Here is a 22,059-nt window from a genome sequence, read left to right as displayed (position 1 = left end):
CAGGGGAAAATGTGTGGCTGGCATGTGAGGCGAGTTAGTGTCTCGATCGTGGCACTTCGACAACGACTCTTCGCTAGCGTAGGGTATCATCATCATACCTTGGTCTTGCCCCGGAATCAGAGGAGCCAGTCTGGACTCTCTTGTCTTCGATCTATACATATCTGTATCTGTATCTGTATCGCGTATCTTATCATGTCATTGTAACCATGGTTCACGCACACGCTACCCCTCAGCATCAAACCCCTCTCTCTACGACCGGCACATCATCATAGATTGACTAACGGGTTGATCGGGTGATCGTTACACAGTTCCGAGCAAGACATCGGGCAATAGCCTGGGCTGAGAATGAGACAGGGATGCGGGCAATTTCCCTAGCATTCTGATCGATCACTAGTGAGCATATAGTGTGTCGAATGTATAGGACTCTCAATCCTCCGTGCGCGAAAATGGAAATGGAAGATCAAATAATGTACCCGTCTGCCCGATCGGTCCTGCCGTGAACTGCCAGGGCGCCGTCGCTGTTGGTTGCATGTAGTGTAGTCGATCGATCCACCATCTCCTCTAAATAGAGTCGAATTAGGGATCCGGCCCTTTTGATGCGCCACAGCTGCCCGCCGTCTCAGCACACCCCCCCCCGAAGGACAGATCACGATTTAGCCCATCCCACCTTGACTGGTCTGGCATCTCACCTCGGGGCGCCCCGCTCTGTGGCGGTTCAACTGTGAACTGGAAGCCCTTCAAGACGAGTCAAGGCTGCGTACGACAGTTCATGTCTGTGCTACGGGTCAAGACATCAGCTGCCGGGGCTGCAGGGTGATCTGCGCGAATCGGGGGTTTGGGGACTTGGGGGAGGGACCACTATAACATCATCTGATCTACTCCTGCTAGTTTGGGGCAAGACTCATGCGCTCATACAAGGCGAGCATGAAAATCGAGCCTTACAAAGTACGCACTTCGGCGACAACCAACTTCCAAGGTTGGTCGATGCCTTGGTTCAAAGGGTGCATTCGGGGTCCACTATGGTTCAGCACTGCGTAAAAGTACGAATTACAGTAGGTGTCCTTCACACCGTATCTTGAATTCCCGACTCCCCTCCGTGGGGCAACTGCATCATTGGAGCCCGAAGATCCGCTCGGACGCAGAGGGACCGACGCGGTTACTTGGGAAACGCGTCTACTCAGTGGATGGCACGGCACATCGCAGCAGATCCCTCTCGGAGAAGCTACAGTACAGTATGCATCGAGGATTGATTGCACCTCACATTGATAGTACTTTTGTCAATCTTGGGATCCTATCCTGGAATATATGAATGCAAAGCCCTTGGATCGATCCCCGAAAGCTAACCCTGGAAAGCGTCGCGGAACTCTCGGTTGATCATCGAAGCCTCAGCGGGCCTTCGTCTCGCGTCTCCAATATGCCCACTAGCTCGGCGGTGAGCCGGGGAGCTCTGCACTTTCCAGACGGGTCGAGAGAACAAAAGGCCCTGATTCGACCAGGGTTGGAATCATCTACGATCCACTTCCCGATGCAGCGGACCGTTCCTGTTCAACGTTCTCGACCCAAGCAGGAACAGGCTCTCATGACGACGCGGCTGCACGATAGGGCGGTGACCTGACCGCCTTGCTTCAACTTCATCAAGGCCCACCCATTCCCAATCCCTTCGAACCGGAGGAGCCCAAGTTCAGGCCTCATTCCATTCCAGAGCGGTCAGAAGTAAGCTCCGAACTTATGAAGAGGAGTCCAATAATGGATCTGCGAGAGGGATCGAATTTCGGCCGATTTACGAATCAAATCTTGAACGGCTTGCTAGGTCTACTCCACTTAGCACGCCAGTGTACCGTTGGAAGCATTCAGGAACCTCTTCCCCGGCGCCGGGCCCCCCCCCCCTGAAATGAGAGGCCACCGGCAGCCCAGGGCTTGACCCATCGTTCCGACAACTTCCATGCCGTCTCCGTCCGCGACGCCAGGTCGGTCTGGAATTGCTTCCACATAGCCAAGATGTCGGTGAGGCCTGTACCTATGGCCTACCATCTTCACCGCTCATGCACATGGCGGCCCAGGATATCGTCTCCCAATGCTGATCCCACCGCCCAAACTGTACTTTTGTCTCTGACGTGCGATTTTCGAGACGTCCATCAAGGAAAGAGACCCATTGTGCGCGCTATCTCAATACACTTTCGCTAAAGACTGGGGCGTCGGGACCCCCCAACTTCCCAATGCCCTGGGAAAGCAAGACTTCCGATGGAGCAGCTCCACCAGGAACGAGAAGCTCCGTCCCAAATACAAGCTAGCTGGGTTTCGCGACTCGATAAGCGTAATCCGCCTGCCTACTCGGTCCAACGCGTAGAAGAAATTAAATGCTTTTGTCAAATTCGACAATCCATCCGTCTCGTCCAGGCCAGGCCTGAGATTTCAGCCAACGGCCGGAATCCAAAGAAATCGCAGCCCACACCCCCCTCCGCTTCTGAACTGAAACTGTGCTTAACAAATATTCAGGCGGTGGCAAACACGGCTGGACTCCATAGTCCGCGCAGACCATTGAAGTAGGTACGATCATCACCCCTTCGATCGTGTCGGACGCGTCCGGGGAAGCATACCCGGCCCCTGGTTCACTCCCGCGATCCCAGATCTTGGTTCGCGTTCACGTTCAATTCTGATACCCCGGGCCGCCGAAGGATGCGTACCCTGCCTTTGAGACACCAATCCGTGATGCCGCCTGCGCACGGTACTTGTCCGTGGCATTAGACATAATTCACCCCCCTGGACCGATTGCACAACAGCCGCCGATGCAAGGGTGTCGCCCTTTACGCCGGAATTTAATTCTGTAGCTCGGGAAGTTCTTGCAATTTCGAATAATCAGACCCAACTAAAGCAGAGTTTCATGCCCCGCGCGGATGTACTTCCGCGGAATTTTCTCGAAGGGGTGGAACACCTGAAGGAGAGGAGCCTCGAACGGAGAACCCGGCTACCTTTCATCCACCAAGGTTCAACGTCTAACGCCGAGTGTGTAGAATTACGAGCACTAGGCTCAGGATGGTCTAATGGATTACTCGCAGTGGGGAGCGAAGCAGGCTAGAAAACAAAAAGAGAGGGGCTGGGCTTCCAGTTTGTAAGATACCTACATGATCAAGGGAAAGGAAGAAAAAAGGGGGGAGTCGATGATCAGCATCGCGGCCCCGGCGCTCTGGACACAGGGGCGCGCTCGAACTCTCAATTGGATGAGCCATGCACCCGGCAGGGCGAGTCCCCGCCACTGGAAACCCGTCCGGTTGGGTGATGTCGTCCACAGGGGGTTCCTGCGATGCCCGCGATTTCCCTCCTGCAAGGAACAAGCTGCAGCAAGTGGCAAATTTGACCTCGGTCTTGAAGCTTGTGTGGACTTGTAGATTTTTGGTAGTGTGATTCGTAATGACGCTAATTCACTGATGTGATAGCTTTGGGGAACTGTTTCACAGTAGGCAGAGAAACGAGCCTCTTATCTTGTGTTCATGGAAATCACCAATTGTCTATTTTCTCATCATATGGGACAATCTATTCAATTGAGTATCATTCAAATCGTTGTAGCTTGCTGACTTAGTTGCACATATCTCTTCGGGGTATATGTTAATGTGAGTTGGGCGCACCTCGACGCAATCATCAATTGCCAAACATATGAGTATCTGCTTCTTTGGTTTTCACTGTCGTCTCTGGCTTTGAGACCATATTATCTGAAGAAAGATTACTTTGGGACGTGAAGCCAGGGAAGTATTGTAAGTAGCATATGCTTCATAGTCGTCCCCATATATATCCAGGCAACGTGTACCTCAAGCGATTCTTGCACCACAACTTTCAAGAAGAATCGCGCCTAGTATATCTAATGAGACTAGAACCATTACCAACCCAATATACCCAAGTAAATTCGATTTGCATGCCCAATGTTACATAGAACCTGGAGTCGTCTTCTCGATCACACGATGCTGCTGTTGTAAATCGTCAATGGTTCTGCGCATGGAGCAAATAAACCCACCACCCCACCAACTATCGCACAACCAAACCGCCCTGACCAACAACACTCACTAAGTCACTCAATAATCCACTCCTCCAAGTACTAACTTGACAAGTCAATGATCTCAATATTTTGGGAGCCTCACTTTTAAGCCTGGATCATGTCTCGTGACGAAGGAACTTTTGCCCTAGAATGGATCTGATGACCTGAACCATGGTTCCATGAACATCCTCAATCACCCCGCAATACATGGCCATCATTCCCACACCATGCTCGAACTTGTCCCTGGATTACCTTTCACAGGGCTGAATGATGTTCTTGACCCCGCAGACGGGATCTTCTGGATCTATGGGGACCATCGCCTATGCCAGAAAGTCAAGTCTGCGTGTTGATACTAGACTCGAAGACCATGGACGATCGTCGACGGACTCTTCCGACGGACCCAGTTCGGTTGTTTCCTGCTGCTTGACATACCGGGGCACGAACCGAGGAGACTGAAAGGGTCTTGGGGGTGGTTCCGGTGGCCGGGGTGGATGGTAGCGATGGCCCAGCGAAGTGGATTGTCAACGGTTTTGTATATATTGGGAAGGACCACCCAGCACCTGAACAGAGTGAAAAACAGGATTCTTTCAATGTTCTGGTTACGTGAGCATGTTCTATCACAGGGGGTAAAGTTTTGGGAAACGAGACCATCTGAAGGTTGGAGGCGTGGGAGACTAGTCAAAGTAGAGTTTATGAATGTTTTAAAACGTGGGAATGGTGACGAGTCGAACTCAATTCCTAGACTGCTCTCTTGATGCCCGCAAACAAATCACCGACTCGATGACATGAGATCCAAGAAGCTATTGGTGTTATCTTACCGTGACGGAATCGGGTATTCCATTTCTACATACAAGTCCAGATCTAGGTCCAGGTCCAGAACAAGGTCGATGGGCGAGAAGATAGCTGGTCATCTCGTTTCCAATTGCCTAATTGAAGCCCATTCCGCAAGATCAAGGCGCCCGGCTAGCGCAGTTGCTCATCATGATCGACCAGTGTAGCATAGTCCAACGCATGACTCGATTACTACGTAGCATCCTGTTACTATCGGGGATCAGAATGTCCAACACGAGTCCTGATTTCCCTGAATTATTTTCCGGAAACTAGACAGCGAAGTCTGAAAGGTCTCCATGTTCAGGGCCAAGACCATGTCCGGCGGCGACTGATTCCATTTCGCCATTGCGCCGCGCGGTTTAATTTGTTTCAATGCAGCCACCGCGGAGTAACAACACGATCCAAGTTGATTCCGATGTACCCCATTTCACCGTGGATACTTTGCAAGCCACTTGAAAGCTAAAAACGGTCGTTGACCTTCTAGAATGGTCCTGGAGCCGGCTTGCGTGTGGTCGGTGGCTCGTGCGTGACTAAGAACCCAACGCCTTCGAACCAGACACGACGGTGAAGAACTCATCTTACCCAATTCACCTGCATGGAGTGATGCGTGGGGATCTTGTTCGGTTTGGTTGGATATAGCCCCGGAGAGGACACAGAGCTGTACAGATTCCAGCTCCCGAGGCTCGCTCATAGCGGTGCCTCTTGACCCCTGACCATTCTGGCTTTTTGATGACTCCAATGCCTTACCGGGTGACTGCCAGAGTACCCTAAGAGCCAGGGACCCAAGGGAACAGACAGACAGACACGTAAAACATTCCGAGACAGCGTAATCATTGGACCGTTCAAAGTGGACGATGTAGGTAAAGGTGTACAGTACACGGCGTTCCCACTCAGATGTCAAATCAGCGTCAGCCGCGGCCGATCCACATGGGCGCACTTTTCACGAAACAAAATCCCGCGCAACACTCGGGAGTTCTGAGCAGTCCTAGTTCTCCGAGTGAAGATGGATCCCATATCGAGGCTTCCCCCCCTCCACCCCCTGTCCCCAAGTCAGAGTCAGCGCGGAGATGTGACGGTAACGGGGCAGGCGTTACACGGGGATGTCAGACTTGCCACGCAGTAATCCACCCGGGGCTTGCAGCGTGAACGTGCCACAGACGATCCTCTAACATCAATATCGGATCTACGGAGTGCGCAAACGATAATGGTACGAAATAGGTGTCTACGTAGTCACCTATTGACTGTGGAAGGCCATCATGAATACTACAGGAGCCGCGCCAAGTTGGACTAAGAAGGGAAGGTGTCAGCCTCTGTAATTTTACTTAGTACACCTGTACCTATCCTTTTTAGATACAAGTCATTACACTGAGATTACTCCGTACACTGAAGCTCTCAGTAGGCGCCTCATCCGTCCCGCCTCCTGATCCTCTTCTCTCCTTCTACTGAGAGAAGCAGAAACCGTATCGACTATGCTATCCTATTAATCAGCTCTGCTTTCCCTGATTATTCCAATACCTTGCGACCGAAATCACCCATCCCCTCCCCGGAAAGTGGGTTGCAAAGTTACCCACCCGCCCCTCTCTGCTTCAACCGTCGAATTCCCAAGCCATGAGCCGGGCACTGTGAAAAGCCCCAACGCTAGACCGAGTGTCTCTCCGTGACACTTCATGTACGAAATCCGCGCTCCAGATCTGGTCGATACAGGATCTACGCTGGCCAGTAAAGCCGGGACTTTTGCGACCGCTTTTGAGTTCACCGACCGGCCAACCACCCCCACCGCAACTCGACGAGGCCGGGGACACAGCGTATCGCAGGACCCCGATCACTGGACTCCATCTCCTTCAAAGAAAATGACCACCGGATATGCTGTCAGTCCGGAGCCCCCGGCGCTGTTCGTGCGGGCTATGTACGATTATGACGCGGACGACCACACTAGCCTGAGCTTCCGCCGCGGCGACATTATACAGGTCCTCAACCAGTTGGAAACCGGGTGGTGGGACGGTGTTATCGACAACACTCGCGGTTGGTTTCCGAGTAACTATTGCCAGATGATCACCGAGGCCGACGACTTTGGCGAACATTTGATACACAGCCATGAAGATGCAGACCATAGCGCAGAGTCGGGACTTGAGGATGATTACGGCAACGGACATGACGAAGATGATGAGCTGGACTCGGACGGCAATCCGCGCGCCTCGATGCCTGTCCTACCTATTGAGGGCATTCCTGCGCCCAAGGAGCAGGAAGAAGCGGCATTTTGGATTCCACAGGCAACCCCCGATGGTCGTCTATTCTACTTTAATACTTTGACTGGATACTCGACCATGGAATTGCCATTCGAGAACCCGGCTACAAGCGAGACTGGACCGAGGGATCGGACCAACTTCTTCGTCCCTGATCAGACTCGCCCACCTCCTGAATTGATGGCGCGGGGTTTCGAGCGGGACGAGGATGACTACGATGGTTCTGCGTCGGAGGCGGAAGGAGAGTCTCTCATGCTTGCTTCTCAAGATTCGATGTCTCGTCGTCGGCAGTCCTTTATGGATGGATTATCTCCTGCTACCTCGATGGATTCATTGAACCCCCCTGGGTTGAAAGACTTCAAACCCTCACCAATGAGCAAAAGCCCCCACCCGTCATTTAGCGCAAGTAGTGCAAACACCTCCGTTGCCGAAATCTTACCTTCCAGACCGTCCATTTCCTCCAATACCCCTTCACATTTCGTGGACGATGGCTTCACACCGCCTGTCACATGGGCCCAACTCGTTGAAAACATGCGATATGCGGTCGAAGTTTATCGCCAGACCCTTTATGCAGCGGAACGCTCCGAGTACGTCAGAAAGGCCGAGGATATCTCAGATCATTTGCGCATGCTCCTGGCTGCAGGCTCCGATACCACTGACAATCACTCCGGGAACCCGTCCATCATTTCCACCAATAAGGCGCTTTATCCTTACTTCCGTGATATGATGTCCAAGTTTTCCAAGTTGGTGCTTTCGTCGCATATTGCAGCTGCCGACTGGCCAGGCTCCGATTCGGTCAACAAATGTCTGCAGGAGGCCGATGGAGTCATGCAAGGAGTATATGGCTATGTCGACGTCGCTCGTCACCAGCGAGGCGAGCACATTCCCCGTATTGTTCCAGGCTTCGTCGGAGGTAGCTCTTGCGGTGGAAGCTGGCAGAACAATGGTGTCTCATTAAACTCGTCTGGCCCGACATCGTTCCTTGTTCCTGAAGGTGGTGATGCACGTGTCGAGCCTTCGGTCTCTCTCGACACAGCCCTACTCGACCACATCGATATTCTCCGGAGGTCTTTCGTAGGTAGTATTCGCCGTTTGGAAGAGCAGTTGAGATCAGATCGAAAGATCATCACGTTTGCTGAACATGAAGAACTGTCAGATGCCGTCTCGGCTGCTGCGATCAAAGTCGTGGAGCAGTTCCGCCCGTGGATTGCAACGATTGAGTCTATCAACCTTGTTCCACTCGGAACTAGCTTCCAGAACCCACAATTGGTAGATTTCAGTCTGCAAAAGCAACGCGTTTATGATGGCATTGGTGACTTCATTTTGAGTTGCCAAGCAGTCTCGGCTCCTCTCGCTGATGAGTGGGCGGAGCTGCGAGGCGATTCTCTTGATGATCGGATCACGGCCGTACGAATGGTGGCCAAACAGCTGGAGAACTTTGTTTCCCAGATTGGCTTCTCGCTATCATTGCTTCTCGAGCAAATCCCTGAAGAGCCGATCTCTATCCTCAGAAGCGAGAGTCGTTTGGACGAGGAGGATGAATCGCAGAAGAGCACTCACAGTCGTGGAGACTCCCAAGCTAAGATTGCCAACGAGTCCATTGGCATTCCATCTTCCTATGCTCTTGGCAAGGGAGGTGACAAGGTCCGACGCAATATGGACAAGGCCCAAAGATTCTTCGGGCAGGCACCTCCCACAACGGTCACTCGTGAGCCACCGATGCAAGAGCCAGTCAGAGAGCCTGAAGAGACTCCCTGGTTTTTGAAGATGGACCACGAGGGCGAAGTCTTCTATGACACCAAGTCCGACACTCCAATTTTGAAGTGCGGTACTTTAGCTGGATTGGTCGAGCACCTTACCCGTCACGACAAGCTTGACGCATCCTTTAACAACACCTTCCTCCTCACTTACCGCTCCTTTACCACTGCCTCCGAACTGTTTGAAATGCTGGTGCAACGTTTCAACATCCAGCCTCCATTTGGTCTGAGTTCCGATGACATGCAAATGTGGATCGATCGCAAACAGAAGCCGATTCGATTCCGCGTGGTCAACATTCTCAAGAGTTGGTTTGACCATTTCTGGATGGAGCCCTATGATGAAGTGAACATGGATCTCTTGCGACGTGTCCATGCCTTCACCAAGGATTCTATCGCTACTACCAAGACACCGGGTGTCCCAACACTGCTTGCTGTTATTGATCAGCGTCTACGTGGTCAGGATATCACTGCTAAGCGTCTTGTTCCTACACAGAGCACCGCTGCTCCACCTTCCATCATCCCGAAGAACATGAAGAAGCTCAAATTCCTCGACATTGATCCTACAGAATTCGCTCGGCAGTTGACCATTATCGAGTCGCGCCTCTACTCAAAAATCCGGCCTACAGAGTGTCTGAACAAGACCTGGCAGAAGAAGGTTGGCCCTGATGAGCCAGAGCCGGCTGCCAATGTGAAGGCCTTGATTCTACACTCAAATCAGCTGACAAATTGGGTCGCCGAAATGATCTTGACACAAAATGATGTCAAGAAGCGTGTGGTTGTTATCAAGCACTTCGTCAATGTCGCTGAGAAGTGTCGCACTCTCAATAATTACTCTACCCTTACTTCTATCATCTCCGCTCTTGGGACTGCACCCATTCATCGGCTGGGCCGAACTTGGGGCCAGGTCAGTGGCCGCACCTCTGCAATTTTGGAGCAGATGCGTCGACTCATGGCTAGCACCAAGAACTTTGGCGAGTACCGTGAGACTCTACACCTTGCGAACCCTCCTTGTATCCCATTCTTTGGTATGATATGCAATCACCCCCAGTGTCCTGCCCATTTGGAGCCTTTCTCCTTTTCGCTCAGTCTTTCTTACTTACATCATCTACAGGTGTCTATCTGACGGATTTGACCTTCATTGAGGATGGTATTCCCTCCCTCACCCCCTCCGAGTTGATTAACTTCAACAAGCGGGCCAAGACTGCCGAAGTCATCCGCGACATTCAGCAGTATCAGAACGTTCCCTATCTTCTCCAACCTGTCGGCGAACTCCAAGACTACATCTTAAGTAACCTTCAAGCCGCGGGCGATGTTCACGACATGTACGACCGAAGTCTCGAGATCGAGCCCCGGGAGCGTGAGGATGAAAAGATTGCAAGGTATGCAGCAGAAATTTCCGGGAACAAGGGTTCCATGCTCTTTGCAAGCACCGTCGCAATTTTGCGATGATTTCCTGTTTCTCACTGTCATTCGGCACGGTGTCTGGCACAGACTCGGCGATACCCGAATTTGATCTCATATCTCCGATCATTTTGGGCGAACATGGCCTTTGCGTTTTGAAACCTGTTTCTGGGCGAATCGACTAACCACTTTTGATTGCACCCCGTAGATTGCTCTCCGAGTCCGGTTTCCTGTAGTTGTGGCCGTGACATCCCTGTCTCAGCTGCATCTGCGGGCGATCTTGGCCAACCGATCTTGTGAACGATACTGCCTCATGCTCCAATCAAGCATCGTGGATATGCGACCAACACGGCGGTCTCACCTTTCCAGGCTAGAGCGCCAATGTTCCCGAGCGGGATCTCCTGACTATGCGACCGTGCCGATTATGTCTCCACATCACAGCCACTGATACGCTTTGGATATATTCGGTTCTTGCCGTCTCCGCGAGACATGCCACATGCAGATCATCTCTGACTTATTGCTCGCCGTGATCTTAACCGCCCAGGACCAATACCCTTCATCGAACTAGCTGCAAGACCCTGCAGCAGTCAGTCATGCACATGAAACTATACGCTTGCTCATGCGATACCTCACTTCTCTTCGATATACCTGTTGCGACTTAGAATTTTGGACACATTTTCCCTTATTTCCTGCAAGTCAACTGGACTCACATATGGACCGCCTACAAACGTACCCCGCTGTCGCACATACCAGTCTCCTCGGTCTATATTCCCCACTGTCGACACATCTTTCTCTTTCTTCGATTTCTCCCCATTGTTTTTGGAAGTGAAGGTGGGCTTTCGGGTCAATGTCTGCACGACATCTTCTTTAATGATATGTTATGATCTGGAAGCTCCGTTGATATCAGATGGATCATGTTGATTTCTTGAAAGCTCCAATATTGCCGGTTGACTCGGATCTCGCTTTTCTGTATCTATTGTTTCACTATCAGTTGGTATATACCCTGCTCGTGTTTGGCTGCGGGTCAATAGAGGGCCACTCCTTGATTCCTTTTCATCATCTATCTTGTATTTCGTATCCTGCAGCTCAAGCCCTGCTTCTATTGGCTTCGTCGGCTGCGAACGGCTACTCGGTAAGACAAATGATCTAGGCATACAGTGAGTTTGAGCAGTCGATCTCAGGTCGGCGTATATTATTTTTTTGGGCTGAGGTTCGTACAGAAAAGAAGATTCTTCTGCGTAAGTAAGCTTACTTGTTCTTGAAATCTCGTTCATCATATGCAGATTTACAGTTCTATAGCCATAAGACATCGACGACCGGTATGCCCCCAAGAATCCGCGGACAGTCAAGACAGGGTAGTAAAAAGCATGAGAACTGGACCCGGCAAGCGCCAAAGATACCGACTAACATGTGAATTGGAAGGCGTAACAGTCGTAGCGATAAGATTTTATGAAGACCTCTTGAGGCCTAGGTTGACGAAGTGGATTGATCCCCGATGCCTTGAAAGAGTTTCATCTTTACTTCGGATGCGAGAAGACCCTTGACTTCTTCTGAGACGATGCGCTGACCACCACGGACAACTTTATCCAGCTGTTGATCCTTGACTGCGGCGGATCCGCCGCCAGGGTTGTTGGTTTCGAGTGCTCGCGATGCCTTGCGCACTTTCTGGCTTAAATCCAGAATCTGCTTGCTGCCATAGTCCCGAGATGTGAAAAGCGGACTCTGACTGAGCGTAGCAACCCAGTACTTGTTCCAGAGCAGGGACAAAAGCTCGGAGTCGAGAGTACTCTTGAAATGTGTCGTCTCAAGCGAGTAATATTGATTGGCATGCGCACCAAAGTCTTCCGCCTTGCCTAGCGGGATGGTCTGATACTCATCATCTTCATGAGCTTCTTTCCGTGGGGTGTAATTCTCCGGGAAAGTTCTGAAAGCACCAATCTCGACCTTCCCAGCAGAGATCGTGCGCTCCGGATCAATGACAACAGCCACGAAGGGCCCCGTCATCTGCTGCGTTTGTTGAGTCGCAACATCAATGCCAGATAGCCAACATCCATACCCAGGATGGCTATGGTACCATCCAACAGCATTGTCCTTCCGCCCCGCATCCCGACACGACTGAAGATAGGAAACCATGTACTCGTTCGCCTCGTCCTGAGCATTGACCCGGGTTTCTGTGCCCTCAACAGGTAGTCGGAATGCATCGGTTACGACAAATGTGTTTGGCAGGATGTATCCTTGCATCAGACCCATCACCTCTATGGATCCGCCTGAGCGAGCATGCATCACCATTTTCAATAGTGCTGTGGCGGAGATGCGTACGTATTTGAAATAGTACGGGTCTGAGGCCCACGGTCGTTCAGCGTTCAGAGTCTTTTGAGCTTCTTCATCATATTGGTAGAGGGCATCGCGTTGTGGGTCGAAGACGCTGATTGCGTTCTCGAGCTCTGCGATTGCTTTGTTAGTCCAGTTCCCGTCATCGGGTGAGGGGTCACGAACCCCAGGACTGCTGGGCAGCCTGCATTATTGCAAAATGTGTGTGGCGTGAGGTGATAATAGTATGTAGGCAGACTGATGGAAGAGAAAAGATGATTTAACACAGTGATAAGGTAGCTTGAAATGCAAATGAGGAAGCTTGTCGACGCAGTGATGAGCGTGGAGAAAGGCGGTGGGGTCGAAATAGGCAAAACCCGAGGGCGGTGTAGCGATGACTCAGCGGTTGCCCCTGACGACGATCGGCGCCAAACAACGGAGGCTTGTGAGATGAACCTGTTATCTTCTGGCCCTGTTTCTGACCTTTACCCCCCTCATAAACAGACCTCCTCCCCGTCTTCGATGTTTCGCCACTGACAGCGTCCGAAATCCACCTTCTTTTCTTTTATTTTGTTCCGTGTGTCGGGATTCCCACAAGTTGGGCGCTTCTATTCGGTCCCCTCCGGCGTCGCTGTCGCACTGTCGTTGGTGTATATCACATTCTTTGATTGCCGGTCGAGCCTCGCTGTTCGCCAGCATCATATCTGGAGATGGCCGTCGACACGAGCTACCTGACCAGTCAGGTTAACAACATTGTCGAGCAGCTCCATGGCATCTTTGATGAGATTGGAGTTCCCGCCCGCGAGCGCGACTCTCGCGAAGCAGAGGTACGTTGAATACGACAATCGATTGAGCAACGACGTCCATACTGATGGATCGCATAGCTCTTCAGCGCTCTGTCAGAGACTTTGAATAATCATCTCAAGCTCGTTGATGAGTAAGTCAGCAATAACAACAAAACGCACTCGGCGCATCTTGAATCTAATAATTTACTTCGGCAGAGAAAAAGAAGAAATGACACAAGAGGCTCAGCGCCTGATTACAACAATACAACAAATGGAGGCGTCACTAGGCGACGAAAGGGCCAATGGCCAATATGAGCTTAACCGCGCCGACCTCAAGGTGACCTACCCCCTCAATCGCTGTATCGCCTTCCTGCGCGAGAAAAACGATGCGATGAGCCGCCTCCACCGTGAGCGCTTCGAGCAAGTCAAGAGTGAGTGCGACAATCCATGGATCTATCGAATAGACTTACTGACCGCATAAAGAACTTGTTGACGCTCTCGAATCCTACTCATCCCACCTCGAAGCTTCGTTCCTCACTATTGAACTGCCTCCCACAGCCCCGGGGTCGACCATTCCTCCCAGTTTCGATCTTTCTCCCGAATATGTCACTGCCCTTGATTCCGAATTTAGCAGAGTCTACGAAGAGTACCACCGCCGCGTTTCATTCGTCCAGACCACTTCTGAGGAGATTATCAAGATGTGGGCTGAACTTGGAACTCCGCAGGTTCAAACCGATTCCAACATTGTTCAGAATTATCGCGAATCTCCTGAGCAGCTAGGACTACACGAAGCCGATCTTGCCAACCTGATGGCAAAGCGCGACAAATTGGTGGAGGAGAAGAAGGGACGTGAGCGCAAGATCAAAGAGCTCCGCGCCAATGTTGAGAGCCTCTGGGAGCGCTTCGGCGTCGAAGAGGCTGACCGCAAAGCCTTCCTTGCGGCAAACCGTGGCTGCGGTATGCGCACAATCAACGAATTTGAGGAGGAGCTTGCACGTCTCAACGAATTGAAGAAACAGAACATGCACCTGTTTGTTGAGGACGCTCGCTGCCGTCTGCAGGAGCTTTGGGACACTCTCTACTTCTCCGAGGAAGAAATGCTTGATTTCACACCTGCTTTCTCAGATGTGTGTAGTGACGCGCTGCTTGAGGCTCATGAGGCCGAGATCTCGCGCCTAGAAACGCTCAAGGAGCAGCGCGCCCCTACCCTGGAATTGATAGAGAAGCACCGCGGTCTGCTGGCGGACCGTGAGGCTCTGTCCTCTTCTAGCCAGGATGCCTCCCGCCTTATGGGCCGTGGCAACAAGGGTGAGAAGCGAGACCCTGGTAAGCTTCTCAGGAGGAGAAGATGCGAAAGCGCATCGCCAGAGAGTTGCCTAAGGTAGAAGTGGAGCTCCGCAAAGAGCTAGAGCATTGGGAAGACGAATTCGGTCGACCATTCCTCGTCCACGGTGAACGTTATCTTGACAGCTTGACTCCTACGACCACAAGACCTCCACCTCGCTCCAAGACTCCCTCTGCGCCTCCCTCTACGTCCAAGATTGGCTCCATCCGTCAGCAGCCTCCGCCTCGTCCTGGCAGCTCTATGCAGGGCCCTCGCCCCGGTAGTTCTATGCGTGGGCCTCCTCCCCTCGTTCTGCGACCAAAACCCCAACGGGACCTGGTGCAGCGAAGCACAACACTATCGGATATGGTGCGAGTCGATCAGGAGCGAAGTCACCCTCCAAGCTCCCGGCTCGTGCTCCATTGAGCAACTTGCCTCAAGGAGGCAACTCACCTGAGCGTCGTACTGGACCTGGATCCTACTCATCCAGTACTATCAACGGAAAGATGCCCCCGCCTCGTGGACCACCTCCGCGGATGCGCGCCTTGACTGTTGAGTCCAAGGAACGCAACAGCTACCTGTCGGAGCCGCCTCGTTGTAATAGCGCTATGTCGACGGCCTTTGTTCGTCCAGTGAGCCCTGAAGATGTCTACGATGACCGCCAACGGTCCTTTATGAGTGCCTCTGTCATGGGCCACTCACGACCAAATAAGCTTTCCTCTCATTCTTCGCATTCTTCCATGTCCTCCCTCAACTCGTCGCTCAACTCCTCGATGCAGGCGTACCCAAGAATGAATCCTTATCTTAACTCAGCACCGCCTCCCCCAGCTCTCCGTCAAACTTCGAACTCCACTACCACAACCACAGTGTCCGGATCTGAGAACTGGGAGACCTTCGACGATGCATCTGATGATGAGCATGATGCTAGCGATATCTACTATTCCAAGCTGCGGGCTGCACAAGGCAAGCGATTTGCTCCCGACGACAGCATGGATATGACCGGCAAGAAGTCCAAGGGCATCCGAAGCGTCAGCCCCGAGGGTCCTCATCCTGGCCAGACTCTCCGAGTTGCAGGTAGCGACAACGAGTGGACTGATGAATATGAGACCTATTAATAGCCACCCAAAAGCGCCTCCAATTCCTCATCTACCCTTGACACCCGGCGCTTGTTCCATGTTCACTTCATGCTTCATCATTTATTGGCACATCGAGCTGTGGCTCTGCAATTGCTTGACTTCTGACGATCCCATGATCCCGACCAACTGGATCATGATTCACGATGGACGTTGACGATCCTTATGACTGAGCTTGCTCAGACTTCTCACGGGCTGGTGTCTTTCCTTGACAAGCGACTCCGCCATCTTGCATTCTATTGTCAAAAATTACGAGTTTCAATCACGTCACTCCTGTTTATGCTCTCTTTCTTGTCAATGTTTAATCATGTCCGCTGCTGCGAAGCGCCCGGAGAACGATTTGTCCTTTTCTTCTACTTCTCGCCCTAGAGACGAAAGTTTCTCTCAACCTCGGACGGATTTTAATCTTGAGTTTAATTACTTGTTTGGGCTGGCATGGTGTTATTTACTCCCTCTTTGACTGGTGTTTTTTCTTCTTGTCTTGTTTTGCTAGCTCGTTGCTACGGCTCGCTGCTTGTTTCCCTCAAGTCTTCAGCTCACCTGAAGCTGGCGGCTCTCCTTTGCGTTCTCTGCACTGTTTTTGAGGCTCTTTCATGTTTGCTTATGGCGTAGTACAGTTTCTCTGTATTCTTGCTGATAATATTATCTTTTGTTCAATCTATTCTTCGTTTCTCGTCCAACATCGTAACTTTGCTGTCATTCTTATCAAATAGAGAGCCCAGATGGCCAACTGATTATTATACGTTCTTCCTGAATGAAAGACCATCCGCGGCTACTATGAACATTCCTCGTCTCCGAGTTTGTCAATCAAATCTACTAACTTTCGCAGTCAGGGTCATAGACACAGATAATACGCATTTCTCGATACAGTATCATGCGAAGTTTTCCATTGATCTTATCAAAATAGTCACACCCCTAGAAATGACCAAGAGCACCAAGCTCAGATGCAAGGTCTGCACATGCCGCGGTAAATGATACAATTCTATGTATGACTGGATCGTTCCTGCAGGTGTGACTATCCAGAATATGAACAATACGAGCTCTCAAGATCCAAGTGCACGAAGAGTTGTTCCCTACAAGGCCTGGCCCGATGAAAGCGACAAATTGTGCCCTGTCTTTCATGGAACCGTGGAGAGAGTCCACCAGAACCTGGAGTTCCACGTTACTATAGAGCCATAAAGGAAACGAGCGCCCCCGTATACCCTGATTGATCCGACCCAAGGTAGCATTCAGCTTTGTCGAATTACCGATCCACAGCTTGTAGGGGCCTGAGGTGTTTGTGGAGGAAGTTGGGGCGTGTGGGCTGAACTAATAGGAGAAGTGATGAGATGGATTGGAAGATGGATATTGTGTATTAAGCAGGTTGTGCTTAGGCAGTCTTGATGATTGAACCATTTATACTTGGCAATGAGAACTTATGGAAAATAGGACAAGTAGATATCGTGAAGACACTGGGGAATGAAAGGTACCTTGATGTCAAGCAAGGCGCTAAATCTAATGCCTAGCTTAAAGCGTGCCCCTAGTTATTCTCTTGAGTCGATTGAGCAATGATCAGATGTGATTTTGAAATTGATCTATGGATGGTCGTACATTGAACGGAGTGCATTCTAGCAAATAACAGGGTCTACTGTACTTTCATAATCGTAGAACGGAGATGATCATGTCTCCAAAAACAAGCCACAGAGAAAATGCAAAGCCCAAGACGCCTTCGATGCCTTGTAAGCATGATACCCATTTTCGTGTCGATTACTGAGTCGCGCACTGCGCAGGCTCTTCCTCCTCGTCGTCCTCCCAAGCGGAACCACCATTGGGGTTATTAGCACCGAATTCTTCCATGTTGCCCTTAGGGTCATAATTGACTTCATCCACGGTGGACGCTTCAATAGGTGCATCGGGCTTGGGGAGAATCTCCTTCAGCTTCTCGAGCACGGCGGGACTGGGCTTCCACTTCTCATCGGGGAACTTCACGTTGACAACCAAATAGAGATCACCCCGAGCGTCGCTGCGCTTGATCGGCATGCCTTCTCCGGCGACCTTCAAAACTTGTCCAGACTCAAGGATCCGGCCGGCAGGATGAGTAATTTCAATACCGCGCTCGTCGAGATGCTTGATTACGACGCGTGAGAAACCGGTCAACGCCTCAGCCAGTGTGACATCGATCTCGGCTCGCAGGTCTGCGCCAGCACGGTCGAAGACAGGGTGCTCCTCTTGAACCAGACGGAAAACAATATCACCAGGCTCTTGGTCGGGAACCTGATCAGCCTCGCCTTCCAAGACAATCTTGTCGCCCTCCCTGTTGTATCAATTAGCAACTGTCCGAAAGTTGTGTGATGAGAAAAACTTACTTCGAGCCAGGAGGAATGTAGAGCTCGAGCATCTTCTTCGCCTCAACAGTGCGCTTGCCCTTGCACTTCTTACACTTGTCCTTGTCGCTGTAGAATGATCCCCGCCCACTGCAGGTGGTGCACGGCTGTGTAGCCTTAGTGAGGAACTGACCCATGTTTCTGATGACCTCTTGGTATCCAACACCGTTGCAGGTAGAGCACTTCTTCGCCTTGGCCTTCTCCTTCCCGCCCTTGCCAGTGCACAAGCTGCAAATGACGTTCTTGACGCTGGCAAATTTGACGGTCTTGCCCTTGTATAGATCCACCAGGCTGAGTTCATAGTCCTGCTCCTCATCGCGGCTCTTGCGCGGGCCTGTACCAGGACCTCCGGGCATGCCTCCCATGCCACCGAATGGATCCATCCCGGGCATACCACCGCCCATGCCGCCCATTCCACCAAACATCTGTGCCAGGATGTCGTCGAGATCGGGGCCACCTCCCATACCACCCATGCCGGGATCTCCGGAGCCGTTGAACGCGCTCATGCCATGGCGGTCGTAAACTTCACGTTTCTGATCATCGTAGAGAATCTCGTATGCCTCCTGAACGGACTTAAATTTGATTTCAGCAGTCGGGCGTTCGTCTTCGGGAACCTTGTCGGGGTGACTGGACAAAGCAGCCTGCAGTTGACTTGATTAATTCTGCAATCAGAGCCTTTGAGAGACGTGTCTTACCTTGCGATATGCCTGCCGAATCTCGTCTTTGCTCGCGCCGCGTTGGATCTCGAGGACCTCTGTGGTGATAAGAAAACTAAATCAGTTTCTCCACCTTGACCTAGTCCAAATAAATAACAATATGATTAGTGCATACCGTAAAGGTCGATTTCGACGGGAGCCACTGCAGTTCTTGTCAGCAAGCAGTCAAACGAGCGGGTGAGGCGGATTGAAGACGGGTCCCATACTCAGTGCGATGCTCTCCTTTTATGAGATGGTAATAATGGGTATCCTGAGCAGAGTCAGAATGCAAGAGCTCAGCTCAGACGGACCAAAAAGACGTGAGGAGCAAGCAAGATGTGAAGTGTTGATCAAGTGGAGTCGCAAACCGAAATTTTGTCGGAAGCTTTGAGCGGAGCCGAGACCCCCCCTCCGCAAAAATTCCAGCGCGGCAGGTGCAGCCTAACCGCTTCACATTCACCAGGTTTTCGCTCGCCTTGTCTCATGAGAAGCCCTTCAAGCCGGCTCTTTGCCCGGCATACCTGGACCTGCCTCCAGTGCAGATCCTCTTCCACCTCCGCAGGCGCGCAACTCCGCAAATCGAAGACCAACTTGCCCGATACGCCTGCACGCACGCGTTTTGCACCCTCGCCGACCGGATATCTCCACTTGGGCTCTTTGCGAACAGCTCTTTTCAATTATCTTCTTGCGAAACGAACTGGTGGCCAATTTCTGTTGCGCATTGAGGATACCGATCAGGTTAGTGGTGCCGTTGCGCCGGCGAAGACGGCTGCTGATTGACATAGAAACGGACGGTTCCGGATGCTGAACAACGACTGTACGATGATTTAAATTGGGCGGGACTGCATTGGGATGAGGGTAAGATCACTCGGGTGCTATGACAAGCAGTCTCCAGGAAGGAAGGAGATGAGCTGACAATGTGTTGGTAGGCCCTATCGTGGGTGGTCCTTATGGCCCATATAGACAGGTGAGATGTGAAGTCAGTGTTAAACCAGTACGAACACTAAAAACTCCATCTCTTACAGTCCGAGCGAACAGCTCTGTACCGAAGCCATGCCGAAGAACTGATCTCCAATGGCCACGCCTATCGGTGCTTCTGCTCCTCCGAGCGTCTCGATTCATTTGCACGCCATCGAAGCCAGGCCGGTCTGGCACCTGGTTATGATAGAAAATGTGGACACATCTCCTCTGAGGAATCCGCGGACCGAGCATCCAAGGGCGAAGCTCACGTCGTCAGGTTGAAGGTGGAGACATATCCCATGTTCAACGACTTGGTCTATGGCAAGACTGGACAGAATAAGCCTAATAGCAGCAAATTGGACTTGATTGATCGAGTTTACGATGACCCAATTCTGCTGAAGTCGGACGGACACCCAACATATCATCTGGCGAATGTGGTGGACGACCATTGCATGAAAATCACACATGTCATTCGCGGAACGGTAAGATGCCTTTATTCTTCATTGAGGGCCCACAGCTTATATTGGACAGGAATGGATGCCCTCGACTCCAATGCATGTCGCCCTATATAACGCTTTCAAGTGGGAGCCGCCACGCTTCGGCCATGTCCCTTTGCTGGTTGACAAGTCGGGGCAGAAATTAAGCAAGCGGAACGCCGACATCGATTTATCCTCTTTCAAAGACCAACAAGGCATCTTCCCAGCCACGCTTGTCAACTTCGCTTCCCTTTTGGGCTGGTCGCACTCGCAGAAGTCTGATGTGTTTGACCTAGGAGAGTTGGAGCAACTTGTTAGTTCCACCTGCCAGACTTAGGTGCCTTTGCTAATTTTACTTCTTTTACTTTTAGTTCAACCTCAAATTTACTCGTGGAAACACGACTGTAGCATTTGAGAAGCTCTGGTTCCTTCAAAAAGCACACGCACAGCGCTTCGCGGCAAATGGCGGTCCTGAATTTGATGATATGGTCAACAGAGTATGCGAGGTTGTCGGGGAGAATCATCTCAACCCACACTTGTAAGTTTTTCCCCACCTATATTCTGAATCGACGCTCAAAATTAATCTCCAAATACAGTGAGCGGATTCTCAAGGGCCGCACGCTTCCCGAGTACATCGCCCCTCTCATCCGTGCGGACGCCAAGTCCTACACCACAGCCAATGAGTTCGCGGAGCGTAACGCAACTTTCTTTGCTACTAAACTCGACCGACCTCCTTATACTCCCATCTCGTCCTCTTCGCCAGCAAACCCTACTGTCCCTATGCTAGCTCTGCACACCGCAGCAGCAGCTTTGACACTCGTTCCATCAGCTCACTGGAACATCGAGATGCACCGCTCCAACATCTCATCCTATGATGGCTCTGATTCGGTTGAGATTCCGTCTGAAGTTGACACATCATCCGTGGCTACCGACAAGGTCTTCAAAAAGGAATTGTACCAATATCTTCGCTGGGCCTTGTCTGCTTCGGCACCAGGACCCGGCATGCCTGAGACTATGACCATCCTTGGAAGAGATGAAACGGTGCGCAGACTGCAAGATGCGAAGACGCTTACACAGCATTTGGTACCGCAGGTAGGTCGACGGGTGCCGAAGTCCTCTGGAGAAAAGAAACTGCAGGAAGATCGGAGTTGGATGGGATCTCTTGCCCCTGGTCAGTAAATCGTAGCTTCGAGGCAGCATAATAGAATTGTAAGATATCTGAGGTTTGCCAGTTGGGTATCGGTTGCTGTATGTCGTTGAAGTTACTAGTATCTTAGAAATTGGCTGCGGCTTCTGACTTTTAGGTTTAGAGGATTTTTAGGACTTCTATCTTTACCTATTCTCGTATTAAACACCGTTTTTCTCTTCGTTTCTCTTTCAAACAATACCTACAGGATGTAGCCGAATTTCTCCTATATTGCAATATCCTCGAGTATTCTGCTTGCTCGTGCAGCAAAGCTGGTTGTCTCCTAGCTTTTGTCAAGAAAGGATCCAAGGAATAATCTGTTTGAAAGTCGAAGTAAAATCGGCTCTCCATTTCCTTGCAGCCCTCTCTAGAAGCAATCGCGTGTGTACCTCTTCATGATATCTAACCATGTCAGATGCTGTCTCCTTTGCCTCCAAGTCTATTCCAAACTTCGATTCATCAGAAAATGATGACTACAAAGTATCAGGCCCCATTCAAAATTCAAATGAGTATTGAAGTGATAAACCAGTACAAGCATCTCAGTAAACCTTCGTTAAAATTCCAATTA

At 51.2% G+C, this 22,059-nt stretch overlaps 4 protein-coding genes across 4 annotated transcripts; 3 read left to right on the top strand and 1 right to left on the bottom strand.

The window, feature by feature from the left end:
- Nucleotides 1–6,525: 6,525 nt before the first annotated feature.
- N7477_005719 (putative cell division control protein Cdc25) lies at nt 6,526–10,307 on the top strand (the record flags this gene model as incomplete). Its single annotated transcript, XM_056967382.1, has 2 exons — nt 6,526–9,883; nt 9,970–10,307. The coding sequence occupies 2 exons, from the start codon at nt 6,526–6,528 to the stop codon at nt 10,305–10,307; spliced, it is 3,696 nt and encodes a 1,231-aa protein (XP_056822136.1).
- Nucleotides 10,308–11,726: 1,419 nt separating this feature from the next.
- N7477_005718 (Mov34/MPN/PAD-1 family protein) lies at nt 11,727–12,780 on the bottom strand (the record flags this gene model as incomplete). Its single annotated transcript, XM_056967381.1, has 2 exons — nt 11,727–12,703; nt 12,756–12,780. 2 exons carry the CDS (start codon nt 12,778–12,780, stop codon nt 11,727–11,729), a joined length of 1,002 nt encoding a protein of 333 aa, XP_056822135.1.
- A 499-nt stretch (nt 12,781–13,279) lies between these two features.
- Nucleotides 13,280–15,793, top strand: N7477_005717 (putative microtubule associated protein (Ase1); the record flags this gene model as incomplete). Its single annotated transcript, XM_056967380.1, has 6 exons — nt 13,280–13,396; nt 13,454–13,506; nt 13,571–13,785; nt 13,838–14,680; nt 14,740–14,958; nt 15,024–15,793. 6 exons carry the CDS (start codon nt 13,280–13,282, stop codon nt 15,791–15,793), a joined length of 2,217 nt encoding a protein of 738 aa, XP_056822134.1.
- Nucleotides 15,794–19,352: 3,559 nt separating this feature from the next.
- Nucleotides 19,353–21,484, top strand: N7477_005716 (glutamate--tRNA ligase MSE1; the record flags this gene model as incomplete). The annotated part of the gene is made up of 7 exons (XM_056967379.1): nt 19,353–19,607; nt 19,655–19,727; nt 19,799–19,836; nt 19,895–20,311; nt 20,361–20,618; nt 20,677–20,843; nt 20,902–21,484. The coding sequence occupies 7 exons, from the start codon at nt 19,353–19,355 to the stop codon at nt 21,482–21,484; spliced, it is 1,791 nt and encodes a 596-aa protein (XP_056822133.1).
- Nucleotides 21,485–22,059: the final 575 nt, after the last annotated feature.

The sequence above is a fragment of the Penicillium maclennaniae genome (assembly GCF_028827695.1).
Source record: "Penicillium maclennaniae strain IBT 15551 chromosome Unknown utg000005l:1.0-2652337.0:1.0-2654196.0, whole genome shotgun sequence".
In the NCBI taxonomy this organism is placed as follows: Eukaryota; Fungi; Ascomycota; class Eurotiomycetes; order Eurotiales; family Aspergillaceae; genus Penicillium; species Penicillium maclennaniae.
Note: the sequence above shows the minus strand (reverse complement) of the source record. Positions and strands in the feature narration are given on the sequence as shown.